The 18194-nt window shown below is 58.4% G+C and overlaps 2 protein-coding genes across 2 annotated transcripts in view; one reads left to right on the forward strand and one right to left on the reverse strand.

Moving 5' to 3' along the window:
* Nucleotides 1–492: 492 nt before the first annotated feature.
* AP2S1 (adaptor related protein complex 2 subunit sigma 1) lies at nt 493–6675 on the reverse strand. Its single transcript, XM_040977860.1, has 5 exons — nt 6433–6675; nt 2666–2815; nt 1253–1366; nt 951–1010; nt 493–801 (listed from the first exon to the last, which is right to left on the reverse strand). The coding sequence occupies exons 1-5, from the start codon at nt 6433–6435 to the stop codon at nt 700–702; spliced, it is 429 nt and encodes a 142-aa protein (XP_040833794.1). The 5' UTR covers nt 6436–6675; the 3' UTR covers nt 493–699.
* Nucleotides 6676–13165: 6490 nt separating this feature from the next.
* ARHGAP35 (Rho GTPase activating protein 35) overlaps nt 13166–18194 on the forward strand; it is an 89772-nt gene continuing 84743 nt past the window's right edge. The window contains exon 1 of the mRNA XM_040977861.1: nt 13166–13284. The gene's annotated coding sequence lies outside the window, so the exon portion shown is untranslated. The remainder of the gene's footprint in view (nt 13285–18194) is intronic.

The raw sequence follows: 18194 nt of genomic DNA on the forward strand, positions 1-18194 counted from the left end.
CCCGGCTGGGATGGACCACCCACTGCAGCCTGGACCCTGAAGCTGGGCTGACACGCGCAGAGCTGTGCTCAGCTTGCTGTGGGGCAGGTCACAGGTGTGGCTGGCAGCCATGACACCTGCCACAGCACCATGCTGGGGGCGCTGAAAACACACAGGTCGTCACACAGTGACCAGAGACACTTCAGGGGGAAGAGTTCCAAGTCCACGCAGGTGCGGGGCAGCCCGAGGGTCACCAGGGCTACTGCTGGGTGACACAGGAAAGGGACACAGCACCCTACGGGAGCCTCTGCTGGCCACTGCCCAGCCCTGTGACTTGGGGCCAGTCTTTTAGCCTCGCTGGGCTGAGAAACGGACTCTTCCTCATGGAAGCATTAGCAAGGGACGCTTGGGGCACCAGGCAGGCGCTCAGAGCCAGCCAGCCTGTCACCAGCAGAGCCGGGGTCCCCGGTGCCCGGGGAAGCCCAGCAGGTAGGGGATGAGACACAGGGAGGCTGGGCGAGACCACAGGTTTATTGGGGGCTCCAGGCACACGCACGCACACGCACAGCATCACGTGAGAGTGGCACAGGGTATGTGGGACACGCAGGAGCCTCTGCTTGCGAGGGGGCGGGGGGCAGTCTCCTCCCTCGGGGCCCAGACCCGGCAGGGCCGGCGGGGGCGGCGGGGGTGGCGAGCAGGCGAGGCTGGGGCGACACCTCCTCACTCCAGTGACTGTAGCATCAGCAGCTGCTTCAGCACCTTGGTCTGGCTCGTCTCGCGGATCTCTCCCGCCAGGAACATCTCATCCACTACCGTGTAGACCTGGAGGGGCAGGCCGGGCAGGGCACCCAGGGTAAGAAGCGCCCTCCCAGGCCGGGAGGCGGGAGTGGGTCCTAGCAGGCAGGAGTGGGGGGGGATGTCCGACACCGCAGAGACCCCTGGGAAGAAGGGGGGAATGCCGGAATGCCTACCTTGTAGAAGTTGAACACTAGGTCCAGTTCACAGACGTTGTGGAAATACTCGTTTAAGACCTGCGTGGGGAAGGCAGGCGATGGGAGATGGGTAGGAACAGGGGGCACCTGAGAAGGGAGACTGAGGCGGGGAGAGATGCAGGAAGCAGCAACGGGACAGGGCTGGGTGAAGGCAGTGACTTCCGGAAACAAGACAGAGGGGAGCTGGCTCTACCGCCAGCAACGGGAGCAGGGGGCGCAGGGGCGGCGCAAGGATGCAGAGGGGGCCCGTGGAAGGGAGGCACTCCGCCCCGTCCACGCACCTCCACGAAGTTGTGGATAGCCTCCAGATAGGCCAGGTTGTTGTCATTGACGTCCACGCAGATGCAGAAGTAGAGACCGGCGTAGCGTCGGTAGATGATCTTGAAATTGCGGAACTGCGGGCGGAGGGGTCATGAGTGGAGGGGCAGTCACAGGGTGCGGCACGCGGGGCGGAGAGGGTGGCCTGGGCATTCGGCACGCACACTCAGTCCTAGGTCTCGGGGAGGTATAGTGGGACAAGGACACAGGCCTGGCCCTTGCCCCCCCCCCAGCCCTGGGCTCACAGCACGCATCCAAGCCGCCATCCATCCCGCAGGCATCCACTGCGTGCACAGGCAGATGCTGCCCTCCCGCAGCTGCAGGGCATCGAAATACAACAGGCGCATGACGACCCGCAAGAAAGCACGCCTGGTCCAGGACACGCGCGTGTGTGAAGTGCTTAAAAAGACTGGCGTTTGGATCTGCACGTCCCGGATGGAAAGGGGCGCGCTGTGAGTCTGGCGCCATCTGGTGGCGACCACGAATGCCAACATCGGTAATCGGATTTGGGGGGGGGGGAGGTTGATTTTTTTGGATCTGTTTTTTAAGATGTTCTTATTGATTTGAGAGCCAGAGTGACAGATCTTCCATGCACCGATTCAGTCTCCGAAATGGCTGCAACAGCCGGGGCTGGACCAGGCCAGTACTTGGGCCCCTGCTATGCAAGACCCGGGTGGAGTGGCCACGTCCTCCCCACGGCGGACCTGCCTGACCACATTCCCCTGCCCTGCCCCTCCCCAGCTGACCCAACTGCTGCTCCTGGCAGGCTCCAGGCATGCTGCTGCCTCAGGGCCTTTGCACATGCTCTCCCTTGTCTCAAACTACCCGCTTTCTCTCTCTCTTATCTATCATCTCCTCTCACTCTCCATCCTCGCAAGGTCACCTGTCAATCTATGCGTTGCCATGCTGCTCTCCCCAGCAGGCAGAACTCTCCCCCTGCCGCACACACACACACACACACACACACACACACACACAGAGCTGCCTGTTGCCTGTTGGCCTCCATCACCGCTCCTATCTCTCTCCTGCACACCAGGGCATCTGGTGCCCCGGGCGGGGGTGCCAGAACAGGGCAGGGCACAGGCCGCCCTGGACATGCGTGCTGCGTCCTGCCACGCCGTGGGCCTGTTCTTTCAAGCAGGCTAGCGCGTCAGAGACGCAGGAGATGGAGCTTCCTGGAGGCAAGGACACTGAACAAGCAAAGGCAGTGTGGGATCCGGGCCGGTGCTGCATCACGACCCCACGCCAGCGGGGCTGGCCGGCCTGGGCGGGGGAGGTACAGACTCCTCAGCTCCCACAGCGGGTGGATGAAGGGCGCGGCTGGGGGGGAAGGGCTGAAGAGATGCAGAAGGAGGGGAGGCGGGCCCCAGGGTCACCTCCACGAAGTTGGTGTGCTTGGCGTCCCGGACTGTCACCACGGCGTGCACCTCCTCGATCAGCTTCTGTTTCTCGTCGTCGTCGAACTGCATGTACCACTTGGCCAGGCGCGTCTTGCCCGCCCGGTTCTGGATCAGGATGAAGCGGATCTGGGGGGATGGCAGGAGGAGAGGGGAGGGCGGTGAGGGGCCCCCAAGCCAGAGGGGGCCCGGGGCCTGCTCCCCAGAGCTCAGCTGGGCCAGGTGGGGAGCCCCCAAGGGAGCGATTTCCCGTCCCACGCAGCGGAAGAACTGCCTGCATTTCAGGCTTCACGCTTGGCCCCTTTGTCTTACTCCGTTTTTATTTTTCTTCAAGATTTATTTAGTGTTTTGAAAGGCAGAGCTAGAGAGAGAGAGAATACCTTTCACCCGCTGCTTCGCTCCCCAGTGGCCAAAGCCAGGCGCTTCATCTGGGTCTCCCACGTGGGTGCAGGGGACCAAGGACTTGGCCGTCCTCCGCTGCTTTCCCAGGCACATTAGCAGGGAGCTGGATCGCCAGCGGAGCGGCCGGGACTTGACCGGGGGCCCTACGGGAAGCCGCACAACGCTGGCCCCACGAGGTTTTGTTTTTGTTTTTTTTTAGCTAACGGATAATGCGCTGCTCTTAGACTCATCCACATACGACACGGAAGGCTCACTGATTCTTGACATGTCAATATGTACAGCTGTCCGAAAGGCACCGGAAAGTCCAGAATGTTTTCAACGCCCCCAGGGGCTGGCATGGGGGCACCGCAGGCTACGCCCACAGCCCACACTGGAGTGCCTGGTGCAGTCCTAGCTGCCCTGCTGACACGCCTGGGAAGGCAGCAGAAGACAGCCCGAGCGTGTGGGAGACCCAGAAGGAGCCCCAAGCTCTCGCCTGTGGTCATTTGGGGAGTGACCCCGGAGGACAAAATGTCCCTCCTTTTCTCCCTCTCCGTAACTCTGTTTCAAACACGTAAACCAAGCCCCTTGCGTACGCACAGTGCCCAGTGAGGTGCCTGGCTCGCTCAGGTTTGATGTGCCCTCTGCTTGAACATGCGTCATCTCCGGGAAGCCTGTTGTGATGGGCTGGAGAAAGCCAGGCCCGACACAGGGTGACCACGGAAACTGACACCCACTGTGCACAGAGCGCCCAGTACAATCAGGTGTCCCCACGCTGGCTGGCTGACGGCACAGGTTCAGAGCCGGAACAAATCCTGCCACTGCCTGCTTCTGGTTGTGTGTCCCTGAGCAGCTCAACCTCCCTGGGCCTCGGACATTAGGACAGTCTCCTTCTCAGACAAACACAGCAGGTGATCAACAGAGCAAGGGTGTCATAGCAGGGTACTTTGAAAAGTTCATGGAGGGCCTAGTGCCGTAGCCTGGTGGCTGAACTCCTTGCCTTAAATGCACCGGGATTCCTTTTGGGCACCAGTTCTAATCCTGGCAGCCCTGCTTCTCATCCAGCTCCCTGCTTGCGGCTTGGGAAAGCAGTCAAGGACGGCCCAAAGCCTTGGGACTCTGTACCCTGTGTGGGAGACCTGGAAGAGGCTCTAGGCTTCTGGCTTCAGATCGGCTCAGCTCTGGCCATTGTGGCCATTTGGGGAGTGAATCAGTGGATGGAAGATCTTCCTCTCTGTCTCTCCTCCTCTCTGTATATCTGACTTTGCAATAAAAATAAATAAGTCTTCTAAAAATAAAAGTCCATGGAACACCAACTGAGAAGCTAGGTTGAGAGGTGGGTGTTGGTCCAGCCCGTTAAGTGGTCACTTACATCCCACGCTGGAGCGCCTGGGTTGAATCCCAGCTCAGCGGCCTGTTGACACACACCCTGGGAGGCAGGGGGTGAGGGTTCAAGTCCCGGGGCTTCTGCCACCCACAGGGGAGACCCGGCTGGAGTTTCTGGGTCCCAGCCATGACCTGGTCCAGACCTGCTTGTCGAAGGCACTTGGGGATCACCCAGCATCCACGCATCAACCCTCCTGCTCCGACTGTCAACTAAAATTTTGTCTTCGTTTTTTAAAGATACATTTATACTTTTAAGATTTACTTATTTTTGTTGGAAAGGTAAGATTTACAGAGAGAAGAGCAGTCTGAGAAAAAGATCTTCCACCTGCTCATTCATTCCCCAATGTCTGCAATGGCCGGAACTGAGCTGATCTGAAACCAGAAGCCAGAAGCTTCTTTGGGGTCTCCCACACGGGTGCAGGGTCCCAAAGACTTGGGCCATCTCCGCTGCTTTCCCAGGCCATAAGCAGGGAGCCGGATGGGAAGTGGAGCGGCCAGGCACCCATATGAGATGCAGGTGGAGGATTAGCTAATTGAGCCATCAGTTATCTTGGGAAGGAAACACTGAAATCCACGCATGCAAATCCATCTTCCGAAAGTTCAGCAAGACGCATATTCCGAGGGTCTACAGGGTTTCAAGGACTCTGCAACACAACCATTTTTCATTCCGTTCTCTCACAACCCTCTCTCTTTTTTTTCTTTGTTAATTTAAGAAGGAGAGAGAGGAGAGCAAGCTCTCACCTCCCACGTCCCCACCCGTCCACAACGTCTGGGATCAGGCCACCCCAAAGCCAAGGGTTAGGAACTCAATCTAGGTGTGAGATATGGCGGCGTGGCGCGGACCCAATGCCACCTCCCTGGGGTGGGGCAGGTCTGAGCGTCTTCCCTCTGCCACCGAACACGGCAGAAGTACCCGCTCTTCGCAGCATGCTCAAGATGTGACCTTGTAAGCACCACAGCCCACACGCCCCCTGCCAGGAAGCCAGGCTCTGGACACACACTCAAGCCCCTGTGACACCCAGGGTCACCCAGGTTTGGAAAAGGAAGTCCACAGGCTGCACTGAACCCCCAACCCGGGGCTCCCCCACCCTGCCCTGCCCCTTTTAAAAGGAGCCTGCACCCCCTCGGTGCCTCCCTCCCCTCCAACCCACTCAGCGGGGACAGGAAGAGGATGTGACCTCTCCTTCCAAGAACTCCTCCTGCTGAGCCAGGGAGAACCACTTCCTAGCAGGGCCGGGGGCAGGAAAGAGAAGCCAGTGGCAGAGACTCAAGCCAGGCGGCCGGAGGGAGAGCCCCAGGCTGGCCAGCGGAGTGGACAGCCAGCTGGGCCGCCGACTTCCACAGCCCCAGCGCACACCCCATATTCTTCCCCGACCTCCTCCCGTCTCGCCAGCCCCTCTTCTAGAAGGCCCTGACCCCATGGACCATCCATCTCTCAGGCCCGTCCCTGCTACCCTACTCCGGCCAAAGAACCCTGGCTTCGTCCCCAAGCCCCTCACCCTGGACCCCCGAAACCCAGTGCTCAGAGCTGGCCCCAAGAGCCCCCTCCCCAAACCTCGTGACCTGCAAGCCGACAACCCACCCTGCCAGCTCCCGTCTGTCCCTGCAAAAGACACCCCTATTCCAGCGCCTCCCCCATTCATTCCGAGTGTCCGCCGGCGACCTCCATGCCCTCTCTCCTTGGGCGGCCCCCTACCCTCACTTTCTCCAGTCCATCCTAAGGAATCCTTCTCCGCTGCTGCAGGATCGGGTCCCGCTCCCAACGCCCCCTCTCCACCTGCCAGGCTAGCGATGGGAGATCGCTGCCTTCGAGAACACCTCCGTCCTTCGGCGCACCCCGAGGGCTGGGGGCGCCCCCTTCTCGGCCCCAATCCCAAGCGCCCGCCCCACGCCTCGGCGTCCAGGGCATGGCTGGTCAGCACCGGCCCGAGCCTCGGCAGTCCACCCGTGGACCCCCCGTCGGGAGCGCGCCCCGTTACCATGGCGACCCCCGATGGACCCCAGCTGCCCAGGTCCCGCGGCGACTGAGCTGCTCGGGCTCAGGCTGCAGTCGGGGCGGCTAGGGCCGGAATGGGCTTCCGCAGGAGGAGCCGCCTGCCCTCGCTCGCGCGCACGGCTCGCTGGGACTTGGAGTTCCACGAACGGGCAGCGCTCTCCCGTTCGTCCAGCTGCCGCGGGAAAGCGGAGGGTCCGCTTCCCAGCAGGCTGCGCGACTGTCCCTTCTCGCCTCCAGACGACTCAGAACCCAAATGCATGGTGGGAGTTCTGGGCTGAGCTTCCCCTCAGAGGACTACATTTCCCGAGATGCTTGGCGGCCAGCGCGCGCGTTGCATTGCGGGAAATGCAGTCCTGGCTGCCTCTCCCATTCAACCCCGCCCTTCGGGGAGCAAAGCATTCTAGGAACAGTAGTTTTCAACAGAAAACTGGACTGGGCTCCGGTGCGATGGCTCAATAGTTAAATCCTCGCCTTGCACGTGTTAGGATCCATATGCAAACCGGTGCATGTCTCAGCTGCTCCATTGCCCTTCCAGCTCCCTGCTTGTGGCCCGGGAAGGCAGTCAAGGACGGCCCTTGGGACCCTGCACCCTCAAGGGGGGACCTGGAAGAAGCTCCTGGCTCCTGGCTTCAGGACGTCGCAGTACTGGCCGTGGTGGTCACTTGGGGAGTGAATCATCGGATGGAAGATCTTCTTCTCTGTCTCTCTTCCTCTCTATACATCTGCCTTTCCAATAAAAATAAATCTTTTTTTTAAATTATGCTATTTGATAGAAGGGCACTTGGTACGGTTGTAAGGATTTGATTCGGACTCCCCCATCCACACAAGGAGAAGGAAGTGACACCACACAGCAACAAAAGGGCATGTCCCAGCGTGGACTCCAGAGCGGCCACAGGCAAGAACACCTGCCACAATCCCGGGTTCTGCAAAGTACAGACTCAGGCGAGACTCTCCTGCCAGCTGGCGCAGGGGCGCAAGCAGGAGGAGAGAGCCGAGGTTCTGAGTGCAGCGTAAAGCTCTGTGCCTTCATCCCGCTGCTCGCAAATGTGAGTCCCCTGTAAAAATTTAAAGAAGATTTACTTATTTTTTTATTGCCAAGGCAGATTTACAGAGAGAAGAGACAGGAGAGAAAGATCTGTCTGTTGGGTCACTCTCCAAGTGGCCAAAACCGCTAGCTTAGTTGATACGAAATCAGGAGCCTCTTCCAGGTCTCCCACATGGTGCAGGGTCTCAAAGCTTTGGGCTGTCCTCGACTGCTTTCCCAGGCCACAGGCAGGGAGCTGGATGGGAAGTGGAGCTGCCGGGATTAGAACTGGCGCCCATATGGGATCCTGGTGCAAAGCAAAGCAAGGACTTTAGCCCTTAGGCTATCGCACCAGTCCCCTTCCCTAGTGAATTTTCACACCCCACCGCGGCCACTTGCCCATTTCTCAATGTCTGATCTATTGGAATCTCAATGTTTGTACGAGGTGAGCGTATGGCTGCAGTTCATGATGCCGTTTGGGACGGTCTCCCACAGTGAAGGTCATGGAGCAGAGTCTTGGTTCTGCTTCCTGTCCAGCCCCCAGCACTGCCTGGGGGGCAGCAGGCGTCAGCAGTTCAAGTCCTCACACTCACCCGTAGTTCCAAGGCTCCTGGTTTTAGCCAGGTCCAGCCCCGGCTGCGGTGGTCATGCGGGGTCTGAACCAGCAGATGGGAAGATCGCTCTGCTTCTGCTTTCCTTGCAAATACGTTAAAAATCTATAATGTTTGACGTTTGTCAACAGTGACCTGCAAATATTCGGGACTGCAAAGCTAAACTGAGCATCCCCGCCTCCGCTTCCTTCGTGGTGATTGGCTGCCCTCCTGGCCAATGGCGGAGGAGCTGCCCGCTGGACACGCTGGCCACCGCGGGTAGCAGCTTCAGCCACCTGCCGCTTCCTCAGTTTGGTTTGCAGGTGGCGCTGCGGCCTCACGCGCAGACCCGGTCCCCACCCTGTCTTGCTTCGGTGCTTCCAGACCTTCGGGAATGATAGAGAATACAGTCCTGCTACCCTACCCTCTTTGCAAAAACCAAACCATACAAAATCAACCCAAAAACTCTTCCACATAGGTTGCTGCATGACCCGCCCCCCCAGCCCCGCCCAGGCTTGCACCTCCACATCTCCACAGCCCTCGTCCAGCCATTCGGCTTTCCTTTCCTCCCAGAGCGGCGTTTGGGAGATCTGGACAGCGGCCCAAAGCAGCAGTCAGCCCTTCTCTCAGCCGGCTGATTGTTTACTCGGGTGTTTATTTATGCTGCAGTGGAGGCTGGCTGGGTGCACGCGGGGGCGGCTGCCCCCAGGGAAGCTTGCTTCCTGTGCTTGGTCTTACTTCGCAGTAGCCCATCTCCCGCCCTGCAGAGCTGGGAGCTGGGCCGGTCCTGCTCCACGGCTCTCCCGGCCGGGTTGGGGATTGAGCGATCAAGGCTTCAGTCCTGGCCCTGCCCTCCTGGGGCTTTCAGGGTCATGGGATAGAAAGACCACTGATGGCAAACGGGGGAATGTGGCCAAGAGTGGTCTGTCTTGGCTTGGATTCCAGTCCTATAAGACTGCAGGGTGATGGGCTATGCCTTCCGGAAGAGTTTGCACCTGCAAGCACGGTAGGGGTCAGCGGACAAGGACTTTTTGTCTACCACCAGCGTCTTGACATTGAAAGCATTCACTTCCTCATTAGCAAGTCTTAATCGTGGGCCGTTTGCCAGCCTGGAACCTGCTGGGGTTCAAAGGGTTCCCCTGTTAAAGTGAGTGACACCCAAACAGAACTCCAGGCTAGGAAGAACAGGTGTGTTGTGCTGTGGGTCACCTGACTGCTGCGCCGTGGGCCTCAGCCCACACCTGCCACTTGCTGGCTGGCCACACGCTCCGTGTGGTGAGGGTTAAGCAAACGGATCCTCAGGCATTTCGGCATGTTGCCTGGGAACATACTGATCATTTTTTACTCAAGACTGAAGGGTCAAGGCAAAATCAGGGAGGCCACGCGGAGGAGGAAGTGCCACGGAGCAGAGGGCTGTGGGATAAGGCGGAGTTGAGAGACCCCACAAGAGGGTGTCGGGGGTGCACAGTGAGCTATGTCTGCTGTTGGCAGGAGCTGCTGCCTGTTCACACACTGCCCATCCATCAGGGGGACTCGCCATGCACACAGGTCTGGGTGTATGGGCTTCTGTTCCCTGCTCCCTCCAAAGATCTCAAAAGTCACCAGCCCGCTTGCCGTGATAGCTCCTGCATGTGGTTAGCACTCTAAAATATTTGAACCAAAAGTTTTTTTTTTTTAAGATTTTAAAATTTTTATTACAAAGTCAGATATACAGAGAGGAGGAGAGATCTTCCGTCCGATGATTCACTCCCCAAATGAGCAAAATGGCCAGTGCTGTGCCAATCCGAAGTCAGGAGCCAGGAACCTCTTCCAGGTCTCCCACATGGGTGCAGGGTCCCAAAGCATTGGGCCATCTTTCACTGCTTTCCCAGGCCACAAGCAGGGAGCTGGATGGGAAGTGGAGCAGCCGGGACATGACTGGCACCCACATGGGATCCTGGTGCATTCAAGGCAAGGACTTCAGCCACTAGGCCACGCCTTTGGGCCCAACCAAAAGTTTTAAAGAGATGTCCAGGGCCAAGTGTGGTGGACGGACGGCTGGAGTTCTCACCTTGCACACGCCTGGATCCCATAAAGGCATAGTTCTAATCCCAGCAGCCCCACTTCCCATCCAGCTCCCTGCCTGTGGCCTGGGAAAGTAGTCGAGGATGGTCCAAAGCCTTGGGACTCTGTACCTGTGTGGGAGACCTGGAGGAAGTTCCTGGCTCCTGGCTTCGGATCACCGCAGCACTGGCCATTATGGTCACTTGGGGAGTGAAATCATCGGACAGGCTTCTGGCTTTGGATTGGCTCAGCTCCGACCATTGTGGTGGTTTGGGGAGTGAATCAGTGGATGGAAGATTTTTCCTATCTGTCTCTCCTCACCTCTGTATATCTGAGTTTGCAATAAAAATAATAAGTTTGGGAGCCTGGCATGATAGCGTAATTTTTAAGGTCCTCCCCTTGAATGCACCGGGATCCCATATGGGCACCGGTTGTAATCCCAGTTGCTCCACTTCCCATCCAGCTCCCTGCTTATGACCTGGGAAAGCAGTCGAGGACGGCCCAAAGCCTTGGGATCCCGCACCCACGTGGGAGACCCAGGAAGAAGCTCCTGGTTCCCGGCTGCAGATCGCCACAGCACCAGCCGTTGCGGTCACTTGGGGAGTGAATCATTGGACGGAAGATCTTCCTCTCTGTCTCTCCTCCTCTCTATACATCTGCCTTTCCAATAAAATAAATAAATCTTTTTTTTTTTAAAGATTTATTTTTTTTTTTAAAGATTTATTTTTATTATTTTTTCATTGGAAAGGCGGATATACAGAGAGGAGAGACAGAGAGGAAGATCTTCCGTCCGATGATTCACTCCCCAAGTGAGCGCAACGGGCCGATACTATGCCGATCCGAAGCCAGGAGCCTCTTCTGGGTCTCCCACGCGGGTGCAGGTTCCCAAAGCTTTGGGCCGTCCTCGACTGCTTTCCCAGGCCACAGGCAGGGAGCTGGAAGGGAAGCGGGGCTGCCGGGATTAGAACCGGCGCCCATATGGGATCCCGGGCGTGCCAGGCGAGGACCTAGCCACTTGCGCCACCGCGCCGGGCCCTAAAATAAATAAATCTTAAAAAATAATAATAGATCTGTAAAAAATAAAGTTATGTTTTAAAAAATCAGATGTAACACATTATCAGCTCTAAATTTTATGAAAAAAAAACTTTACTGAAAACATCTTTTGATCAGAAAACATTTATTTCATGGGACGTTGTAGAACCTGCTCTTTGGGCCAGCAGTGTAGACGTATGGGAGCAGGTTGGAGTCCCTGCTCCTGTTTCTGATCCAGCTCCCCCTAATGTGCCTGGCAGCAGAGGATGGTTCAAGGCCTTGGGTCCCTGCACCCACGGGGAGACCTGGATGACGCTCCCGGCTGTAGAATGGCCATTTCCGCAGTGAATCAGCAGACAGAAGCTCTCTCTCCCTGTCACTCTGCTTAAAAAAAGCCTTAAAACATTCTTGTATTTTTACTTAATACAGCATTTAACTATGTGCAAGGCACGATTTCTAGCACTTTATACACAGTACTTGCTTTTTAACCAAATTTCACTTACCTTTTTGCCAATCGTGGCTAAAAAAAACATATTAATATGCAAGCCATTTCCAGAATCACATAATTTTCTTTACAGTACACTGCTGTGACTGTCCTGTTTGGTCAGTTATTGGTGTTAATCTCTTATTGTGCCTAATGTATAATTACATTTTCAGGCATGTAGGAATATATTAGAAAACACACACAACACTGTAGAAATAGGGTTGATGAATGCACGGGGTCAGGCACCCACGGGTGGTTCTTGGAAAAGATCCCTGGTTATAAGGAGGAGGAGGGGAAGCTGTCCCTTAATTGTCAAAGCAATTCTGTGAGAGGGAGAGAACGATGACGCCATTTTACACATGAAGAGAAATGAGAAAGAAGGGGAAAAAAAATGAACATGCAATACTAGGAAAGGCTGCCTGGGCGCCCGGGGAGCGCGTCTCCCACCATCCGTACTTCCGGAGGGACTGCAGAGGGCTCAGCTCCGAGGAGGGGCCGAGGCGGGAGGCCACGCGGGGTCGGGCTTGCCCTCCAGGTCCAGGGGCGCCGAGAGCAGCAGAACCGCGACCACCCGCCGCCCCGGGGCGGACACCCTCCTCCCTCCCTGCCGGGAGCGGAGCACGCGCTCGGCAGCCCCGCCCCTCCTTCCGGGACGAGGCAGCGCCAGGCTCGGATTGGCCCGAGGCGGGCCACGCCTCCCCGCCTTGCCCAATCAACCACTAGCCTTGCAGCCCCGCCCACACCCACGTGACGTCGCCCCGTCTCTCCTCCTCCGTTATCCCGGCGGTGGCGGCGGCCGTGACGGCGGCGGGGGCTGCGACTCCGCGCGGCCGGCCCACCTCCGCGCGCTTCCCATTGGCTGCTTAGGTCCCGCGCGAGCGGGATCGCTCCCCTGCGCACCCCGCCTCTCCCAGCCGGGAGGGGGCCATGCATGCCTCTCTCTCCCCTTCGATTCCTGGCTGTCTCAGAAATTCGCGAACCCCTGTCCCGCGCACGCGCACTGGCCCGCCCCGTTCCCCGCGCCCGTGCGCGCCTCTCGCGCCGCAGTAGCGGCCTTCTCTCGGGCGCACGCGCACTGCGCCGGGCGCGTGCGCCCCCAGCCCCTTAGACCAAAGCGGGAGAACTGGGCGCCCCTGCGGCCGCGCAGGCGCACTCGCGGGCCTGGGGGCCGTTATCCCTGCCTCCCCCCCCCCCACAACACACACACACACATCTCCTTCACGGTCCCGCGTCGCGCACGCGCAGTCGGGAGGCCGCTGGGGGGTGTGTGTGTGTGTGTGCACGCGCGCGCGCGGGAGCGGCGGCCGCAGGAAGGAGGCGCCGCCGCCGCCGCCGCCATTGCGAGGGAGGGAGGGAGGGAGGGAGCGAGCGAGGCTGGTCCGCCCTCCCCCTGGTCCCCGCCCCTCCCCCCTTCCCCTCCCCGCCCCCCGCCCCGAGGGAGAGCCGCGGCGCGGCGGGAGGAGGAGGAGGAGGAGGAGGAGGGAGTCCGCGAGGGAGGGTCCGCCCGGCCCCCCGCCGCCGCCGCCGCCGCCACCGGCACCGCCACCTCCGCCTCCGCCGCCGCCGCCGCTGCTGGACAAGGAGCAGGGGAACATGGCGCCGGGGCCGCCGTCCCCGCGGCCGGGATCCCGGAGGCCGGGGCCGCGCTGAGGGAGCAGGCTGGTGAGTGAGGGCGCGAGCTCGCGGGGGGCCCCCCTCGAACGCCGACAAGGCCGGGCGCCGCCCCGCTGCGGGGTCCGGAGCGGGAGGAGGAGGCGGGGACGGCGGGACCCGGAGCCCGCGAACAATGGAGGAGCCGGAGGGGGAGGGGAGGCAGCGGGCACCCCCCTCTCCAAGCCCCTCGGGGTTGCGGCGGGGCCCCGTCGCCTGGCCGGTCCCCCGCAAGGCCCGCCTTGCCCTTCGGACTTGTCCCTGGCCGCCCGAGGCCTGCTGTCCCCGCGTCTGCCGCCCGTGGGGACCCTGGTTGTCTGCCGTGTCCCCACCCCCTTGCGCACCCCCCTCCCCAGCTCCTGCTCCCGATTCTCCGCCTGTCCCCTCTTGGGGGGCTGGCTGGTTCTGCAGGGTCCTGGGGACCCTGGGGCATCCATCCCTTGCTGCGGTCCTGCCTGGGCTCTGGCCCCGGCCCCCCAGCTCGGCCGCTCTTGCACGCCCCCCCCCCCCCGCCACAACAGGAGCTGTCCCTTTAGGATCTGCTGCCCCTGCTTGAAGGTCCAGGCGCACCCCTGTTCCTCCGCCCCCCGCCCGTGGGCCCTGCAGCCCGGCCTTGGCAGCCCTCGGCTCCCCGGGCTGCAGCCTGCTGCCTGGCCGGCTCCCCAGGCCCTGCCGCGCCTCGCTGCAGCCGCCTGCCACCTCCCCCTCTCGCCATTCAGACCCTTTCCTCTTTTCCAGACCTTTCCGCCTCCCGGCTCTGCCCCTTGGCCGGCTCGCGCTGGCTGCTCCTCTGCGACCTTAGCCCCGACCTCCAGGCCCTCCCTTACCTGACCCCTCCCCAGCCCCGTGGAGGGCTCTCTCTCTCTCTCTCTCTCTCTCTCTCCCTTTCTGTCCCCCGCCCCCGTTTTGGGGCACTCTGAGCTGCTCCATTCCTTTGCTTGCACCCCTTTTGGGACTGTCTCCCCTCGAGTGCCTCCTGAGAGGGCTTCCTGCCACCTCTTCAGGCCTCTGCCCCGGGGACCGGTGCTGTTCTTGGCCTGTACTCTTGTGACCTCTGTGACCCGACCCTGTGCACCCCCACCCAGCCGTGCCCAGCTCCCTTGTGCACCGGCTCCTGTTCCCGTTCTCTTCGTTGGAGGTTTTCCTCCCCCGGAGCTGCCTGTCACTTGGCTGCCTGTTTTGGGGGGGACTCCTGTTTGACCGTCCCCTTGCTGTCCGCTGTGGGAAGGGGCCTTTGCACTCTGGTGTGCTGACCACAGCTCCCCACCGACGTGCCAGCGCTGTGCGGCCGCCCTGGCCCCGGCGTGCATCCTTCGCTCTGTGCCCGCGTCCGGCCCTTGGCGTGGTTCCTCCCCGCGTTCTCACGCTGCGGGGTCGTCGTCTTCGCGCCTGCTGTCTTGAAGGGGCCTGGGTCCCTGCGTGGAGCCTCACTCCGTGTCGGATCGCGTCTCCCCGGCTGTCCCCCCACCCGCGTGTCCCACCTGGCTCCTGCTTTTCCCAGCTACTGGCGTGGCTGGCACGCAGGGCCCACCGGGGGCTCCCCCCGCCCACCGTGGCTCTGAGCCTCCCCGGCTCCTCCGGGGCTCTGAGGCTGCAGATGCCTTCCGCCGGCCTCGGGTTCTGTCCCCCGGGATCCCGAGAGCCAGCGCTGGGGAAATAGGTGGGGGCTGGCCGACCGGTTCCTGCTCTCTGGGGTCTGGGAGTGTCTTCCGTTCTTCCCACCCAGGCCAAGGCCGGTGGTGGAAGTGGGGCTCCCTAGGCGGACCCCCTTCTTCTCTGAGATCTGTTTGCTCTCCCCTTCCTCCCATCTTTGGGGTTGCAGCTCTGTGTCGTCTAGACAAGGGCCCGCAGCTGCTGGACTTGATTCTCTTCCTCACTTTTCCTCTGCGCTCAGTCCAGTGCACCCATTGCTGCCTCCCGCCTCTAAGCTGGTCCCACTAGAGCGTCCCCCGCACCCCCCCCCCCAGGTTGTATTCGTGTTTGACCCCTAGCTGGGGAAATGCCGGGTCTCGGGAGCGGCTGCTCTGGCATGCAGCATGGCCTGGGCAGGGATCTGAGAAGGTAGGTTTTTCTGCTTTTCCGCTCTGCCCCAGGAAGGCTCCCGCTTCCAGGGCTGCAAAATGGTGAGGGCCACTGGCTTGGAACAAGTGAGTGCCAAGTGTCACTCGGGTGTCTGCCCTCTGGTATTGCCTGTGTTCCCTGGGAGCCCAGGGCCTGGGGGAGGGGGGCAGATCCCTGGCAAATCTGGTGGGTGAGGGGATGGACCCCGAAGGTCCCCAAGCTCTGTGAGTGAGCTCGTCTGTGGAGTTCAAGTGGGATGCTAGGAACTGGCTGGTGTGAGTGCAGTTGCAGTCTTGTCTGGGAAATGTGCTTTGGGTACCTGCTGGTGGAGGTGTGGCCTCAGGGTCCTTCCAAGGTGGAGGTGGTTTGTATGGGAAAACCATCAGGTGTTTTCCTTCGGTGTGTTGTGGGATTATTTTATTCTTCAAGTAAATCTAAGCGTGGCTTTTTTTTTCCCCCTTCTGTGTGACCTAGGGCAGTGGCGTATTAGAGCTGCCATCTAGCTGTGATGGGGTATTTACTGGAAGGATTTTCTTCACTGAGCTGTGACCAAACTTTGTTTATTCCAGCACTTAGAAATCGTTCCTTGTGAACACTTTGGAGATACAAACCACATGCATTTGCCGAACTGGCTCTTGGCTCACCCAGCGGGATGGGGAAGGGGCTGGACGGCAGGGCGGCCCCGGGAGTGGCCTGGTCAGGGTTGGCGTGTGCAGCATGTCTCCCCATGGTTGAATTAAAGAACGAATGCTCGTTGCCATTGCTGACTCTGTGGCCTGTGTCACAGATCGCGATTCAGTCGCTGAATTTATTTTAGAGATTGTGTTACCCTTGTTGGTCTAAATAGCTGTTTTGTTTTTGATTCTCATGTGGAAGTGACAGTTAATTAAGAATAAAAGCAACTGTGTATTCAGCACTACTTAAATTTGTGTTCCAGAGTTTTCGTATTGCTGGCAGCTTTAAAAGTTTCTGCATTGCCCAAAGCCCAAGTTTACATAATAGGAGAGGGGATGGAAGAACAAAGAGCTGATTTTTCTTCCGAAACTGGTAACTGATGTTCCGGAGTCTGTCAGATCTCCGATGCTGCGCGGCTCCACCCCCGGCACTGACGTTGGCTTTCGTGTTGGAATTGGGAACTGCAGAATGGGAGGTGGTAGCCGTGGCCTTCTGGAACAGCTGATGTGCCAGTTGGGGCGGGGTAGAGGGCAAGAGATGGCTGTTTCAATTCAGTAACATGTCTTCGTCTTCAAGGGCTCTTTCTAGAAAAATCTCTGTCAAGACTAGAAACTGGTCAGATCTAAGTTGCCCTGTTCCATTCTTATTCCTTTTGTTCAGTTTTGGCACATGAACTTTTCTTTTTTGCTCTGTCTTGTCACCTTACCCACCTCTCTTTATTGGCATGATGAAAGCTACAGGACCAAGAAGTGAGAAAATAGTCACTCTTGTAGCAAACAAAGGGAAGAAGTTCCTGTGCAGAAGCTCGGAGCTGAGGGTGCCTCGTGGCCAGGGACAGCCCGTGAGGAAGGGGTGCCCAGCTGACTGATGGTCCTGCAGCCCGGGAGGTGATGGGTCAGTGTGTGTGTGCTGAGGAAATAGCGCTGCCTGCCTGCAGCTCCCTGCACCCTGCGCTGTCCTCCCACTGCTGCTGTGACGATTGTCATTCATCACCAGGCAGTCTAAACAGTGTCTTGCTTCACCCAGGCAGCGTGGCATTTGATTGATCATCTTAAATAGTTGTTTAAATTTTCTTTTTCACAATATTTAAAACTGGTAAAATTTGAATTCTTTGCTTGGAGGGAGGGGCAGAAAGTGCCTCTTATGACTCGCGTGGCTTTGGCCTGACTACTGGGGCCTAGTTGCACCTTCTAGTGCGCTGCGTGGGAAGTGGAAGTCTTGCAGGGGGCCCCAGCTCTGGCCAGAACCACGGTGCACCCCCTGCCTCACAGCTTTGGGCTGTCCAGCTCGGGCCGCGCTCTGTGCACTCTCTGGTCCTGGGTCACAGGCCAAGGTGGAACTGCCACTTCCTGTGCTGCTTAGATGCCCCCCAACCCAACTCTGAGCCCAGCCAGTCCAGGAACCCAGACCCTGCAGAGGGATTCTCCCTGGGGGATATCCTATAAGAAGCACCTAGTATTTTTGTTGTACGCTAAAATAAACACTGCCTGTTTTCAGCCATTCACATGGAAATTAGTTTATAATTTGGGGAGGAAGGGGCTGTCCCCTGGCCCATGAGCTGCAGCCATAGGATGGTGCATTTCTTTTAAAAACAATACAGAATTTTTCAAGCTGAGTCATTGTTGACCTAGGCTCTCGAGTAGCAGTGGTTTGAATAGCACTTGAGTTGCTGGTATTAAGAAAAGCAAACAAATCATTCATGTTCATCTTCCCAAAAGTTTATTTCTTTTTCACATTTGGTACAATGCTTTTATCAAGCTTTATCTATGTTGAGTTCTTGAAGATAACTTTTAAGCATCTGTGGATCTGATATTCATTCTTTGCCTTCTGTGGTGTGGAAAGACCCCAGCAAGTTCCTGCTTCAGCAGAGGACCAGAACTTTGAGGCATGAAGTGGCATTTCAGGAAAGGAATATTTATTTTAATTGAAAATAGCCAGACTGACCCAACTTCTTCATTTTCACTTAGTGAAACGAAAGTTATTGTTTTATGAAATTTGCTGTGGTTTGTGGCTGTTGTATTCTATATATGCATAGCTGTCTCATGCCACTTTGGCCTTCCTAGCGTGTCTGTCATTTGCATGCTATTATTTGTCTGTTACTGTATCAGATTGAATTTGACCAGTTGAGAGGCAGCATCCTGTACTGTTAAGAAAATTGAAGAAGGGGCGAGGCCTGATGGCTCAAT

This window comes from Ochotona curzoniae, unplaced genomic scaffold (assembly GCF_017591425.1).
Source record: "Ochotona curzoniae isolate NIBS_2020 unplaced genomic scaffold, NIBS_Ocur_1.0 contig_2861, whole genome shotgun sequence".
In the NCBI taxonomy this organism is placed as follows: Eukaryota; Metazoa; Chordata; class Mammalia; order Lagomorpha; family Ochotonidae; genus Ochotona; species Ochotona curzoniae.